The 15,825-nt window shown below is 38.7% G+C and overlaps 1 protein-coding gene across 1 annotated transcript in view; it reads right to left on the reverse strand.

The window, feature by feature from the left end:
• Positions 1 to 726: 726 nt before the first annotated feature.
• The window catches only part of CACUL1 (CDK2 associated cullin domain 1), a 43,635-nt gene continuing 28,536 nt past the window's right edge, over positions 727 to 15,825 (reverse strand). Inside the window, exons 6-9 of the mRNA XM_058029366.1 lie at positions 9,328 to 9,417; positions 6,760 to 6,898; positions 4,626 to 4,669; positions 727 to 4,215 (exon numbers count right to left, since the gene is read on the reverse strand). Coding sequence (XP_057885349.1) covers positions 4,175 to 4,215; positions 4,626 to 4,669; positions 6,760 to 6,898; positions 9,328 to 9,417 — 314 coding nt within the window. The 3' untranslated portion in view covers positions 727 to 4,174. The remainder of the gene's footprint in view (positions 4,216 to 4,625; positions 4,670 to 6,759; positions 6,899 to 9,327; positions 9,418 to 15,825) is intronic.

Genomic DNA, 15,825 nt, shown 5'->3' on the forward strand with positions numbered 1-15,825 from the left:
AGTGTATCTGGAGCATTCCAGAGACAGCCAGAAGGGATTTCTGAGTACTCATTGCCTATGGAATTCTGAGTACTCATTGCCTATGGAATTCTGGAATCCCCTTAACAAGTCATTCCTGTTAGATCAAGATACATTGGTTTAATCCTTTCCCTCACTCTCTCTAGCAAAGCACACAGCACTCCATCAAGGAGTTTCCAGCTGAGGCCAAATCAGCAAGTTTGCCCTGTTTTGCTCATGCAGTAATGTTGATTTTCTGTCCTTCCTGATGGACAGGGACAACTTCCCTTCACAGGTGACTCTGGGCCCCATCTGAAGCCACAAGGGTGAAATTTAGATTCTCCAGCCTTTTTCTTTTAACAGGCACTAGGGACATTAAAGTATCTTGTTGGGCCAGTATCACACTGACTTGTGCTAAATTTACAAAGTAAATTTCCATAGTTGTAACTACTGGAATGACACCTGCCAGAATAAATCCATACCTGGTTCATGCCTGCCCTGATTACCCATACCTGAAGTTTGTAAGCTACCAAAAATATCCTTGTTTATCCCAGAAGAAATCCAGGATGGTTGCTGTCAACTGACCCTAAAGGCCCACACCATGAGCTGCACTAAGTGCCCTCTGGGCACCTTGTGCATGACAAGGCATCACACAAAAATAAAAAACAAAACAAAACCAAAATTCTTTGTTTTCTCTCTGCTGGAGCTGGGTTGATGACAGGAGTCAAATTCAAGTGGTTGTTTTTTATTCCATAGTTCTACAGAATATTCCTTTCACTAGGGTTGTCACAGTGTACATGAGAAACATTTTTCAGTCACTCAAAACATGCCCTTTGTAGTTCTTGAGGGTTTTGTTTGGTTTTTGTAATTTTTAGAAAGTGAATAATCATGTCAGGGACAAATTAAAAGGGATGGGTTTGGCTGATCACATTTCCATCCAATGACAGGAGTCAAAAACTTCAATGCAATAATCTGTAAACGTTTCCCCAACAACTGCAGGAAGGAGATGCAGCTGAAGAAGAGTTGGGTACTTACTTGGTTAGACCCCCAACCCCATCATTTGTACCAAAGACCATCCTTACCATGTATCAAAGACTGTCAACCATTAGTCAGCATGCTGAATTCAAATATTTCAACTTCTCAAATAAAGAAATAAAATTAATCTAAAAATATTTTAATGTAGCAAGCTTGGCTATAGAACCAGTGCAACATAAAGAGGACACCCATTGTATAACCAACTTCACTGCTTAACAGAGTAAGCTACAGATGCAACAGATTCACCACAAGTTATTTGGTTAAATTAAATACTGAAGTTAGAATCATGCTGTTGGTAATTCTGGTTTTACAGTACCAATGCTCAAGTTGGCTGAGTTAGTTTGACTGTAAGTAAAATGCAAGTTTACAGAGAAACAAAATAATTTAGTATAGTATCCTGTATTCTGTTCCATGCTCAGTCACAATGGTAATGTCTTCAACAGATAAACAACATTTCAGCATTATGTAAATAATGCCAAAACATACAGGAATTGTAATGTCAAATTTACAACATAATACAGTGCTTAACAAACAGATTCCTCAGGCATGGGGGCAGTGGTGACAATGCTAAACAGGACTAGAAGCATCCAAGCCCTACTCAGTGCACACACAGTGGACCACACTGACAGGAATGCTTTACCTTTTGATGGAATTGTCACTCTAGGAGTTTGTGTCCCAAACATAATGCAATGGAAAAGGAATGTTAAACCTTTGCCTCAGACTTGAAGCAAAGGCACTACCTGTTATTTACAAACCTGAAGCAGTAAAACCACTTTAAGACCAGAGAAAAACTGTGACCACTTGACAGAGATGGCAGAGCTTGGTTACTGTACTGTGAGAACCAGGATGGTAATGAAGTTGTAAACAAATTTAACCAAATTAGGTTAATGCATCTATTCTTAACTCAAGAATATTGCCATTTCAGCAGACAGTGATTTTTAAAGCTAAGGACACTATCAGAGGTTTTATTTTTGTTTAAAGCCAAGACTTTAAAAACCTGGAAGATGGCAAATTATTTTTGTTCTTTATTAGCCTTCATTAACTTCTCCACAGCACACTTCAACAAAATTTTCAAACCCCCTGATTTTATCTAATTCTGCTCCAACTCAAGCAGCTGGTAGCAAAGTTGAAGCAGACACTACCAACACCTGAAAATCCCTTTCAGAGAGGCTTGGTTTACACCACTGGGGATGAGTTCAGATTGCTGGCATTGCTCTACACTGAACACAAAACACTGAAGCATTTAGGTCTTACTCAAAAAAGAAACAGTTCCTCAAAATTAAACAGGCTTTGCAAATATGCAAAGAAAGACAACAGGAAAATCGTATTTGAATCTCTCAATCCCAGCAGTGTCAAACTCATTCTTCCTCCCCACCCTCCAATCAAACCACATTGCCAAAGTGGCTGGTGAGACACTGATGGAATTAAATCCTCTAACATAAAGCCTGGATACAAAACAAAAAGAAACTTTGTCCCTGCCGCATCTATTTTTTTCTTTTTTTCTTGCATTTTGTAATGGACCCATACAAGCATGAAAGGAGTTGTGTTGGCATTTTTGTCTTGTTTTTTTTTAAAACAGGCATAAGAGTTGTGCCAGACAAAACTGAACAAACTTTTATTTCATTCAGAAAGATTTTTTTATATTACCAACTTATTTCTCTTCATAACTAAAGGTGATAAAAAATAAATCCATAGTAAAGAAAAAAAAACCCAAACCCTGTAATCAAACTGCTTTTTCAAGTATGTTTCTCCCCTCATGAAAGAGCTGCATTAGCCATCCTGCTGATTAAAACCCACATGACAATGAGCAGACTTAGCCCCTAGGCCCAGATGCCCTGGAGATGGGCTCAGCTGGATCTCCAGGACACAAAACTGGAGGCAGGAGCAGATGGGCACATGCACACTTGACATCACTCCTGAAATCCCTGATTCTGACTACACCCACTGTCCCAGCTCCATCACATCCCCCCAGCAGGAGAAATGGCACAGGAGCCACACAGTGATGTTGGCAGGTACCATTGCTCAGCCCAGTGCAAATCTTGTGCTGATGGAGATGCACTTTGCAGAGCCACCAGACTGGAGAGTTTTGCCCACAAGGTTCTTACAGAGCACAAAACAAACCACATCCTGGTGTTTTGTTCAGTCTGGAATTCTCATCTTCATCTATTGCAATTATGGAATCACAGAATCACAGAATAGTCTGAGTTGGAAGGGACAAGGATCATCCAGTCCAACTCCAGGCCAATGAAATATCAGTGAGGGAGAGTCTACAAGAGTTGGTCCCTGCATTAAACACTTAATACACGTGAAAAAGAACTGGGGACAATCTTCCAAGTCACTATTAGTGATGGTGATGGGTTCAACTTACTTTCCTTCCTCCTCATTTTCACTTCCTATTAATGCAAGAGAAAAGTGCAACTTTGCAGCATGTTTGTTCACATCAAGTTTTTCCTCAAGAACACATTTTGCAGTAACAAAATATGGTCTATAAAGTCGCAAAGTGCACAAGCTGAAGGCACAGAGTACAAACACATAGGAAAACAGATTTCAAAATACCAAGTAACAAAAAAAGAGATAAAAGCAAAATCTGGAATTCAAAACTCCCTGACAGAAGATACATTTATATGGGACCAACTCTTGAAAGGTGACAGGTTTTTAAACTAACAAACAAATACTGCAAAATAATGAAACTTTATTCTTATTATTTAAGTAGAAGCTCCAGAAAATAACTTGAAGTTTAAAATCTAATACACTGACATGTTAACTAGTTTTAAGAATGTCCTTAATATTAAGAAAAGAGTGCAAAAAGGATTCTTCCATTCTAATGCTTTTGGAAGCTGCTGATTTTGGCTGCCCATTCCCACTTTGAAAGGATTGTTTTTCAAGGTGCATTCCTCACAAAGGTCACAGAAGAAGAGCTTGTTGATAGACCAGACCAAGGAATTTGTCTTTCAAAGTCATTCCAACTGTAGCAGCAACTGACATTTTAATATATAAAGAAGAAAGTCCAAAACTCTTCTTTGAGGCATGGTTTGTGTCAGAGCTTGAGTATCAGCAGTTGCCACAAAGGAGGCTCCAGATATCACCTGTGCTCCTCCAGTGTCTGTTCTGGCTAGGAATAGAAGCTGATCCAGTATATTCACTATCTGTATCCCCTGGAGCTTGCACAAGCTGATGAGCCATCTGAAATTATAGAAGAAGTTAAGAAATTCTCTCATGTTAAACTTCCACATTACATCCTCCAAAACACAGCAGTGTCTGCAAAACATTCACACAGAAATGTCCACTCAGTCATTTCAGCCTGCAATAAGAGTTCATCATAAACCAGTGACATTTTGTGGCAGGGAATAAAGTGAACATACTCAGCTGAAAGCACATGAGGAAACTTGGTGGTAAGAGGGCCATAAAATGAGCAGAAGTTAACAACAGTACCAGAACAGATTCCATTCTCCAATGGCTCCATATCCAAGCAGTTTGTATTACTTCTCCATGTGGAGATGCAGCCTCTGACACCTCTCCCCACCCTGAGAACCCAGACTTCCACCAGGAGCTGTCTGCCCAAGCTGTGAGGGCAGGGCTGGATCTGTACTTACTGTAAGTTAACTCTTCTCCAGCTCTCTTGCGTGACTGGTCACCTCTGTGGGAGAAGGCAAAGAAAAGTGTCTTCAGGATAACTTTAAAGATCTCCCTGATCCTTTGAACCTTCAAAGGTTCAGGGACCCCAACCACCCTGTGCTCCTCAAAACAACAGTGAAACACCTCAGTACCATCACCAGCTCTAAGAGATTAAAAAAAAAATTGCAAACATACTACTACTACTACTCAATTTACTGAAAGTACAAGCCATATTTCATAGATTTAATCAGCTCATTACTTTTGCTACAGACAGTAAGCTTGATCTCAGAGGATAATTTTTTACAAAATGAAAATGAGGAGAAAATGTTCATATGCAGTTGGAACTTAAAACATGCATAAAATTGTTTTCCTCACTTTGAACTGCTCAACCAAACTTTATAGAACTATGTGAAAAAACTGTGCATCTGTCAGTCTAAAAAAATGCTCCTGAATCTTACAGATTCTAAGCAAGTCTGAGCTGACAACACTTGCTCTTTAAGCAGAAGATTTTAGCACTTAATGGTGTTGATAAGCTGTTGTTCTTCAACTAGAAGCTGATGTGCAATTACTGCTGCTGAATACACCTCACTGTGCTGTGCTCCTCATGGTTATTGCTTTCAATCTTACTAATTCTGTAGGTGGCTGATAATAGTTCTGCTTCCAAGTGCATTTCACCAGTCTCACACTGCTTAGAGAACTAAACGTGACATTTCGAGTACTAACAGTCTATATCCACCAAAACAACTGGTTTGAAAAATATTTTTCTTCAGTTACCTGGAAATGAGAGACTTGGCTGTCAAGTTCTTTGGCTGGTTTTGGAAGGATGAGAGACTGTGGGAAAGGCTGGGAAGGGCAGTAAGGGACACTGACCATTGAAGGCAAAATGCATTTCAGAAAATCAGTTGGTTTTGTGGATTAGTTAGTATTGAAATGTCACATTCAGTTCTCCAAGCAATGTGAAACTGGTGAAATGCACTTGTAAGCAGAACTATTATCAGCCACCTACAGAATTAGTAAGACTGAAAGTCTGACAACACCAAATTGTTCCCTTTTCTGTTTTGTTCTGTACATTACATTCTTTTGTCAGCATTACATGCCTACTCAGTTACAGAGTCTCACACTTCTATTTCTTGGGCCAAATGCACTGCTTTTCTCAGCCCAGAGTCTGATGCTTTTATTAGGATGCTTATCTCTCAAAACATTCTTTTTCTCAACAGCCAGCCTTTATAAGGAAAGAGTCTGCACCACATCATTTGCATTTGGGTCAATGGTACAGCTCTGCAGCTCAATAATTTACCAAACTGTGAAGAGAGAGATGACCTTTGAGGAAAACCTTGGGGTATGAAATCAAGAAATACACCCAGCACTAAACATACCCACATCTAGGGGATGTTCAAACTACAGGGCCAGACTCTCAGCATTGCCCAGGTAATAAGGGAAAATGAAGATGTTTTCTCTTTATGAAGAAATGAACCTCTTGGGAGTAGAGCATGAGGCTTCCCCAGCCTGATCTTATGTTTGAGAGTACTGCAGAAATGGTGAAAGTGCTGTGCCTTTGTCTGGGCAGAAAAATAGAAGAGCACAGAGCAACAGGCACTGCCCAGAGAGAACAATTTACATTTGAACATTTCTGCTGTGTTTTTTACTGTTTGTTCCTCCCCCTTTTCCCCCTCCCTGATTCAATACTCAGATGGGAAATGTCTATTTAAAATAAACACCTTGCCTGTATAAATAACTCTGAAAGTGGAGTAAGGAGAAAACTGACATTTCCAGAAGCACCATGAATAAAAGAGAGCTTATAGAAAATAAACAGCCAAAGTAAAGGTTAAAGTTGAACAGAACCATGATCATGCAGTAGAAGCACAACCAAAACCCAGGGATGCATGAACTGCAAGCAACCTGATCAAAAAATGTCAAGCCTTACAATTATCTACTTTTTAGGTACCATCTGCAGGGCTGTTAGTGCTCAAAAGACATTGAAAATAAGGCCATATTTCAGATATTGAATTGTGAAGGTTCTCCATTAACTCTTAAATTATTTTGTCAGTATTTTTAGGTGTATCCATTGTTATCTATCTTGCACAATCACTACTAAAGATTAATAATTATTACCTAGTAAATCCATTCTGAATAAGCTCTCTTTGAAGTTTCTGGTCTTGAGCAGCATATTCCTGAAGCTCAGATTCCACAGCAGGGGGTAGAATATTTGGGATGAATTTAGAAAATAAAGCTGGTGCCATCTGTACCCATTCTGTAAGAAGAGAGAAAGCAATAACAAAATACATGGAAGAGATATTTTGTGACATTTTTACTGTTGACAAATGTAACTTTATTTTGAATAGATATTAGGATCTTGAATTTTAAAAAAAGGAAAAAGAAAACCCCCCCAAATCCACAGAAACCATGCCTTAAAGCAGAACAAATAATGAGACTGTTGAAATCGGATATTTACATGTAGACAGAATTACTGTTTTTCTCAACCTCATTATCAAACTGAAATTCAGTTCTTGCTGCATCTCACAGGACCTGCTGATTCCCTGGACACTCTTGAGGACAGGCAAGTGATGATCAGCAAACTCACTTGGATAATTAGATAATGATTGTAACACTGTACTCCAGGAAATCTATCTCTAAAATGTACCCTTCTCTCTCCTGAGCCTTACTTCTAAAAATCACAGTAGTATCATCATACAGCCCTATTCCTCCATGTCCATTTCAAAGGAATTCATGCATTTCTCTCACTGATCTTCCAAAGCTTAGACAAACACTTTTTTAATGCTGATAATATAAGTCTAACCTGTACTAGTTCAGCTTCAGGACAGAAATGTGATTTAATTTCACTACCCTGAACACTGTTTTACAGGAGCAAGACAATTTACCTTGAAGTTGCTTCAAGGCTTTAAGACTAAGCAAGGGATGAGAATTGGGTTTACAGCAACTATATACCAAGTTCTGAGAAAAATAAACAGCCCTCAACTATTTCTGCAGCCAGATTTTCCACAGGCTGTAGAAGTTACCTGAAATTTGATTTTTACTTAGAAAAAAGGGATATTTTTAAATTCACTGAGGAACATAACAGGTTTTTATACAATTCCCACAGTCCTGCAAACCAACTGAGGGAGCACTTGATCCCCTCATCCAGAGCAGTGATAGAGACTTTAAAAAGGACAGAGTACTGAGTCAGTAAGTCCTTTAAAAAGGACTCAGTACTGAGCTGGGATTAAAAGAGAGTTTGGAAGTGTGACAGCTGTTAGGGACTTTCAACATGAGGAGGAAACAAAGGAAGAGAGTGAGAAGGGAAGCCCCTGGGTGCCATGCAGGGCACTCAGACACCCCCAGGCTGCTCCAATCCCACAGCACTTTCCCCTGGCCCCAGTTACCTGCTCACCAGTCCCACCAGACACCAATGGAGCAACCCCACAGGGAAAGTGAGCAGCACTGCCTCAGAGGAACCCCTGCTCTGACTGATTCAGAATTAATCCCCCATCACCAACTTATACACAGACTTATACACCAAGACAGACTTATACACCAAGAAGTCTATCCTGGGCTCTTCAACTACTCCAAATCTGGTCAGTCCCATGGTACCACCCCAAAGCAGTGCCTGCTGTGCTGTGGACAGCAAGACAGGGATCATCTGAAATGGAGAACTGTGAAATCACAATCCATCACCTACAATATGAAGTGTGGTCAAAGAACAACCACCCTGAATTGCTCTTAAAAGAGCAATACTTTTATAATTATATATACACCCTTCCTATCTTTGGTCCTGAACATTTTCTAAAACTGAAATTAGCATTGCCTTAAAATTGATGAACTATGTCCACTTTGCTGATGTAAAAATAATCTTTGTTTACAGAAAGTGCATTTTGTACATGTAGAGTCCACTATATTCCTGGTTTGTACACATGGTAAATATTGCACTAAAGCTTTTTTTAAGGGATTTCCATTCTCATTTCTATTTCCATAAATGGGGACTGCAAAAATAGACACAATCCTCTCAGGCATGCCACAGTAAGAAACTGTCAGTACTGTAAAAGGAAGGGAAACAGGTACCATTTATTTATGGATATTGTGAACACTTCCTGATTCTAATAACTTCTCAAATACAGGGTGAGGCTCTCCTCAGTTCTCCAAAACTTGGAAGATTCTTGTACAAAATTGATTAAAGTCTGCAACACCATTTTCCTTTCAACATAATTGTTATAGCATAAGATGCCACAATGTATTCAAAAGTTAAATAAAGCTCCTCTATGAAATAATGCCAACAAATCAATGGCTTCATAAAAGAAATAGTGAATCATTCACCTCATGCCAAAGATCTGGTTGTTTGAAGAGTGACTCTCAATACAACTTTCACCATATCAATACCATGATTGACCCATTAACATCCTTCTTTCCTTATTTCTACAGAAAAGGAATGGATCTTCCCTTTGTCTACAGAACAGAGGGCTGGGTTGGTTTTTTTAAGTATTTGGTATTCACACAGTACCTTGCCCAGATGATAGATAGGCAACAAGAACCAGGGTGGAACTGAGCATTATGATGCACAAATCTGATTGTTAACTGATTGTTAACAAACTCTGATTGCTAACTGTGCATTAGCTAGACAGCAGGCACATTTTGGCAAACAAATGACAAGCACAGGATGAGATCAGCACAAACATTTTTCCATTTTACCTGGTCGTAGTGTATACAGGCCTTTCACGATATTTGCCATGGTTGAAGGAGTTATCTGAAACGGTGTTGACTGAGCTTCCAAAAGTAAAGCTGGAACAAAATTAACACAATCAGCAACTTGTCCAACCAAGAAATACAGGCTCTTACACATAGATTCTTTTAATCAAAAAAATATAGTAATTGTGCTTTTTTTGGCACCTGATGTCCTCACAAAGAAAACAGACAAATATCTGATTTCAACTTATTCTCAAAAGTAATAAAACATCACTTCTAGACAGAAATATCCTGCTCAAATTATGAATAGTGAAAATGTGTTATAACTTCTTTTTTCATCAGAATTAGCAGAGGTTCAGCAAAAACAAGCAGGTGATGGCTTTGAGTATTCACACACAGAACTGAAGCAAACTCATACCAAGTGTGTCAAACACCTGTAGATCCACAAATCTTTACAGCATTTAGAATCCTGCACACAAAACTAAGATGTATTGAAAGTCTATGCACTTGTAGTACAAAAATTATAAACATCCAAAAAGAAAAGTTGTTTTAAACACAAGTTAATAACTGCACCTTCCTCTTGAGGAAAAACCTGCCAATAGCACATTCACTGTTTCTGTTGTGATGTGCAGGTTTTTATCCTTATTTGTATTTACATGAGCTTTGTAATCTGAATTACAGAAACACACACACAAAAAAGAAGGAAATTAAGAAAGTGTTAACCAACTGCTACATCTTGATTTTTATTTCTCTACCAAGTAGGTGAGTACCTTTCTGTGCCCACCTGAGGACGAGAAATGACTCTTACAATCCTACCCAAGGGACATGTCTCTTGGGCTTCCATTGGAGAAGCTCTGCTTTTTAAGCTTCAGAGCATCTCCAGTTCTGGTTTCAGCATCTGCCTCTAAAATACTTAAATAGAAAGAAAAATCTTCAGTAGCATGTTTTTTCTTCTCTTTCTGAAACTATTTAAGTGGCTCATGTCATAGGGAAATGAAAACAAAGTAGTTTTTTTTAACCTTCAAGTAATCAAAGTTGTTATATTTAACTATTATGGATGAATTTGCTTTACAAAGAGATATCTTAAAAGTTCTTGCTCATTTCAGCAGAAGCCTTGAGGGTATGAGAGCCTGTGATTTGTTCTGTAATGACATATTTACAGCCCCTTTCCTAAAGGTTTGTCAAACAACCTCCTGGCAGCCAAGAAAGCTAGAAATCACAGAATTAAAATGGGCATAGTGCTTTATGTGACAGTAATGAACAATCCAAACAATGTGTGTGCATATACAAATATTTCTATCTTTAATTAGACTGTGGCCACTTTAGCCTAAGCATCACCAAAAGATTTGCAGAATATCCAAAGAACTGTGAATTTGTTCTTCATATGCAGACATCAAATTATGCAAAACAAATTAATTAAAACAAAAAAATCTTCATTGCTGCAGCTTCAGATATTAATATTTCTTATCTTGCTTTCTGCAAATGCACACATCACCTGCTACAATGCAGATTTAAATCACTCACTCCTGATTTACAGTCAATAAATACAACCACGATAGTATTAAATTCAACAAGATAACAAAGTAATGACATGTATTTCCTGATTCTCAATAAAGAAAATTAAAGAATATCCAGTTCAATAAGCAGCATGAACAGTATGAAATAACTAATACAGTATGAACTAACCCAGCTTGTCCAAAGCTGAACATCAAGCCTCAAAAAATGAATGGCACTGCTGTAGGATTTGTGTTTTCAGAATTATTTTCATAAGAGCAAACAAGACTCCTCGCTGGATAGAAGCAAAAGATCTCAATGTAAATTTAAAGACAAAGTTGTAAACTAAGATGCAAAGATGCAAAACTTTTTTGCACATTAATTCCTCCTCAGTTTTGCAATGAAACAAACGTAGACATTCATTCAATCCTGTATTACTTCTTGAGAGGCTCACTCAAGGAACAGAAAGAGCTCTGCCAGACATGCTGAAATTAACTCTGTTGTTATTTTACAATCTTACAAAACACTAACAAATACTAAGGCTTTGGCTCTTGCTTTATTAAATAATTAGTCAGAGTCTGCACAGAAATTGCACAGACTCCTTGTACCCACTCCCAGAACTGCACCTGCAGCATTTACAAAGATAGAGGAGGGAGAGGCAAAATAAAGCCGAACCTCAGCGGAATGAGGGTGGTAATGGCACCCTGATACCATCTGACCACCTCCACAGTGCTCACAAATTAACACCACGTTCTACAGACTGACATGCAAACAAGTTAATTAACCTGGAAAGAGTCTGGAAAATACCTCCTGGCAGAACCAAAGAAGAGAAGTGTGGGTTCCCATGATGAGAAATATTAAACGCAGAAAGATACAAAATGCTTTGAAATATTCTTGAACACAGTACCCCAAATGGCCTCAAGGATTCTTAAGAACCAGGGAATGAACAGTATTGGAATAAGTGAGGTGTGAAGCTGCAGCACTTCAGGTACTGTGCAGTAACCAAGTGACCCCAATGCTGCACAGCAGCACTGGGGAACCACGGCCCTTGATGAACATTTAAGCCACTCCTAATTACAGTGAGGCACTTGGGGCAAGATCCAGCAGCCCAGTAATTCCAGGAGTAGCAGATGATATCTCAACAAGCAGAAATTCACTTCTTCACACCTCAACACTGACTTGCAGAAACTAAGGTTTAGCTGTTCTAAAAAGTTTTTTCTATCCTTCAACATTCCCTTAAAAATAAATCTATTTTACTTGCTGAAGATGTAACTTTTCAGGCAGAACAGTGAAACTTCTGCAATAAGGGCTTTTTTCCTCCCTCTGTGGTAATCTAACAGAATTTCTAAGTAAGCTATTTTAACAAATCATACCTAAGTGTGACTTAGGCAGATGTGTTCAAAGTTGTAACTACTCAACCATGCAATCTAAAAGAATTAGAAACCATATTCCCACTAAAAGCACCCCAGCAGCTTCGACACCAAGGCATTAGTCAGCTGTGCTCTCCAGTCTCCAACAGCAGCAGAATCCATTGCATAACACAAACAGATACTGGAGATCTTTGTCCTGCTGCACAAACTGGGCTTTTCAGGACTCAATTCCACTGTGTATGCAATGTCTGTATTATTGTGCAGAGTGACAACTTCAGTACTTCAGGGAATTGAGTCCTTACAAAAGTGCAGAGCATTTCTGTCTTCTTGGGAAGTTCTGCAAGTCCCATGGAGTCAAATCTATACTAGGATAAATTATCTTTCTTTCCCTCAGCCAAATAATTCAGGGTCCATCTGACCACACAAACACTTCCACTTCACTGTGATAAAATCCCATTCACCCTGAAGATGGTTCCTTTATCCCACCCCATGCAAAGCACTGGATTGAACCCCAATGCCAACAGCAATTAAACAGGGAGGGAACTGCCACAGCTGGCAGCCAAAATGCAGCTGATAGGTTTTGTTGTTGCCATTTTGGGCTGTGGTTTTCTGCAGGTTGGTCAGGTTTTTGTGTTTGTTTTTTGTTTGTTTGTTTTTTACCTGCTGCCTATTTTATTATTAAACTGTCTGATGTAACTTGATCATATATTACCTTTTCACTTCTTCAGTTCCTCCATGTTAATTACTGATCTAGAACTTCAAAAGCCTTTTGAATGAAAGCTGACTTTTTCTTTGGCTTAACCCTCGCATGTGCAGTAATATCAAACTCCTCATGATCCAGGGGTTTTATCTTCCTTTAAACAGAACTAAAAATAAATTTTTACCAACTTAAATTTGTTGTAAGTTTGTAATGAGTTAAAATGTAGATCAGAAAAAAAAAATATTACTATGCATTTTCTACTAGGCATTTAATAAAGCCACAGCTTACTTTAAAAATATTCATTATACACACCAAAAGCTTTATTGAGTACGTAGTAAAAATGCTACAAAATAAAAATTTTGAATCTTAATCACATGGAAAATATTCAGTGCTGTAAAAAGAATAAATATGAAAAACAAAGCTATAAATGTAGACATATATGCTTTTGGACTTGTGTAATTGGAAAATAGGGTGGTATTTTCACATTAATAATTTTATGAGGTCTTATTGAAATTGGAATATTATTCCTATTTCTTTGCCAAGGAGCCAGATTAACCATGGGGGTCATTACCTGAGACTGTATTTTCCAACTTAATTTGACGTGCTGCAACTCAATCAACATGAAACAAGGAAAATAAGAAATGTAGCTGTAAGTTTTTAAAATGGCCTAGAGTTCTTTCATGAAAGGTTTAGTTCAGAGACAATATTTGCATGTAGATTGTTATTTAAAGAATTTGAATGTGTTCTACAATACTTGGTAACAACCCAGACTGCTTTCAGTATTGTTAAACACAATTACTTAGTCTTTAGATGTCAAATTACAGCTGTGACTTCAATATTAGTGATGGGCCCCTTGAACTGCTGAGCATGTAAATATTGATTATTCCATCAGATCTACAGAGCACAGAGGGTATAACACATTAACAGCTACAAAAGCTCTCTCAGTTATCCCTGCAGAGTGTAAAGGTGTCTGCTGAGGTCTGAGAAAAGGGTGACATTCATGTGACAGAAGTTTTGAAGGAGTTTCCTGCAGCAGCAGCATCCCAGCACACTCCCCGTGGCTGGAAAAGAAGTGGAACAATACTGCAGCTGATTTTCACTGTCCCTTATCTGTGTCTATCAGTATTTGGAAGAAAAGAAGGAAGGAGAACATTGAAGGTTAGAATTGAAAACTTGAAGTGATTGAACTATTTGCTAACATAAAGTAAGTTAGAAATGAAATACTGAAATTCACAACCCTGTAAAATAAAATTTTTTATCATTATTTTTAATGAAGAACTTCAGAATAATTGCATCCCTTCCCTACATCTCAAAAAAGGACTTTTTATACTACAGAACCCTCTTGCCCCCAAATCAATTACTGTCAGAAGCTGGAACCTCAACACCTTCATAGCTGAGGAAAAGAGTACATTAGCTTTTAGTTTCAGAGGGATTCTAACAGAAATCACCCTGGTTTAGTCTGGCACAAGCCACTGGTATTAACTGGTATTTTCTCCTAGTCTTCCACTATCTTTCTTCATTTTTAAGGTCCTGAGGAAGAAACCTGATTTCATTTTAACCTACCATGACACATGCTAATTCTAAGTACAAAGCTACTCCACAGGCCAGTCATTCTGCCTTTGTTACTATTTCTTTTTCAAAGCAATCTCCCTTTTTTGGGTCTCATTCTTAAACTTAAAAGCAAGAAATACAGTTTATGAACATGGCAGAGTAGAGTTGTGCAGATTTTCTTCTGCATACTAACTTTTCAGAGTTTAAGGACAAAGCAAAGCAGTGTCTAGAGGCTAACATCTAACATATTGCAGAAAGAAAGGGCCTCAGTAATCAAAAAAGACATTTTTAAAACACATTGCTTCTGTCATCACAGTAGTCACCCCCAGTCCCAAACAAAAAAGAATAATTATTTCAAACTCCTGAGGGCAGGTTCTATATTAAAGCTTTAGTTCAGATTAGAAATGTGATTTTGAAGCAAATTCACTGATCATCCCCACACTGCTGCTCGTTGGCTGGTATGACAGAGCTGTCTTGGAGCATATTACTTTAATTCCTTTTGGGCAAGATTAAACCAGATGTGCTCAAACTGCTGCTCCCTGGCACTCTATCCAAAGGAGCAGACATGAACAAGGAGGAAATAAAACTCTAAAAAAAGCAGGGAGAGGTCAGCACTGGGTCCTCAACACCAACAGGGAGGCATTGCATATCTGGTCCCCTTACACCACCCCACTTATTGATGCAGACAGAGCCTAAACCATGCAATGAAACCCCAGCTCTTCCTACAGAGCCCAAACCTTTCAGATAAAAGCTCGTGGTTCTGCTGCACCAAACCTATAATGATGCTCCAGGCGCTGCTGTCAAAAGCAGCTCAGGACAGACATTCAAGAACAAGATCATTTTCCTTCTGAAACAGTCATTAAATGTGACAAGGAAATGAGAAGCACAAAGAACAACTTTGTCAATGTCAGCAGCATACAGAAAGGCTGGGGGCAATGCTCTCTGCAAGAAGCTGAGACACCATGAGAGTGTTAATTCTCCTTGTCAGGTGTTTTCTCTGCAGTTTGTGCATCAAGGGAGTAACAGGTTGCTTCTCATGTGCAGATTGTTTGAGACAGGTGACAAAACTGAGGGAGAGGGAACAAATGCCACCTCGAAGAGGGTGAATGTCAATTCAATCCATCTTTTTCTTGTCTATCTGTGCCAGAGGGTGAGGCAAGGGGAGTGAATAAAAGCACACATCAAAACAAACCCTGTGGTCTCTGTTGTAGCTGTAGAGTCAGGCCATGAACTTGGCATCAATCACAATCCTTCCCTCAGCCTTTTGCACTGCTCCTCGCAAGCAGAGCTCTGTATTCACAAACAAAAGCTGGACATGGCACTTATTAAAGAAAGGCATTCTGTCAAAGCAGCACACAGCCTAAGAGATGAGGAGGATCCTTTGCTGCA

Source organism: Melospiza georgiana, chromosome 8, assembly GCF_028018845.1.
Source record: "Melospiza georgiana isolate bMelGeo1 chromosome 8, bMelGeo1.pri, whole genome shotgun sequence".
NCBI classification, from domain to species: domain Eukaryota; kingdom Metazoa; phylum Chordata; class Aves; order Passeriformes; family Passerellidae; genus Melospiza; species Melospiza georgiana.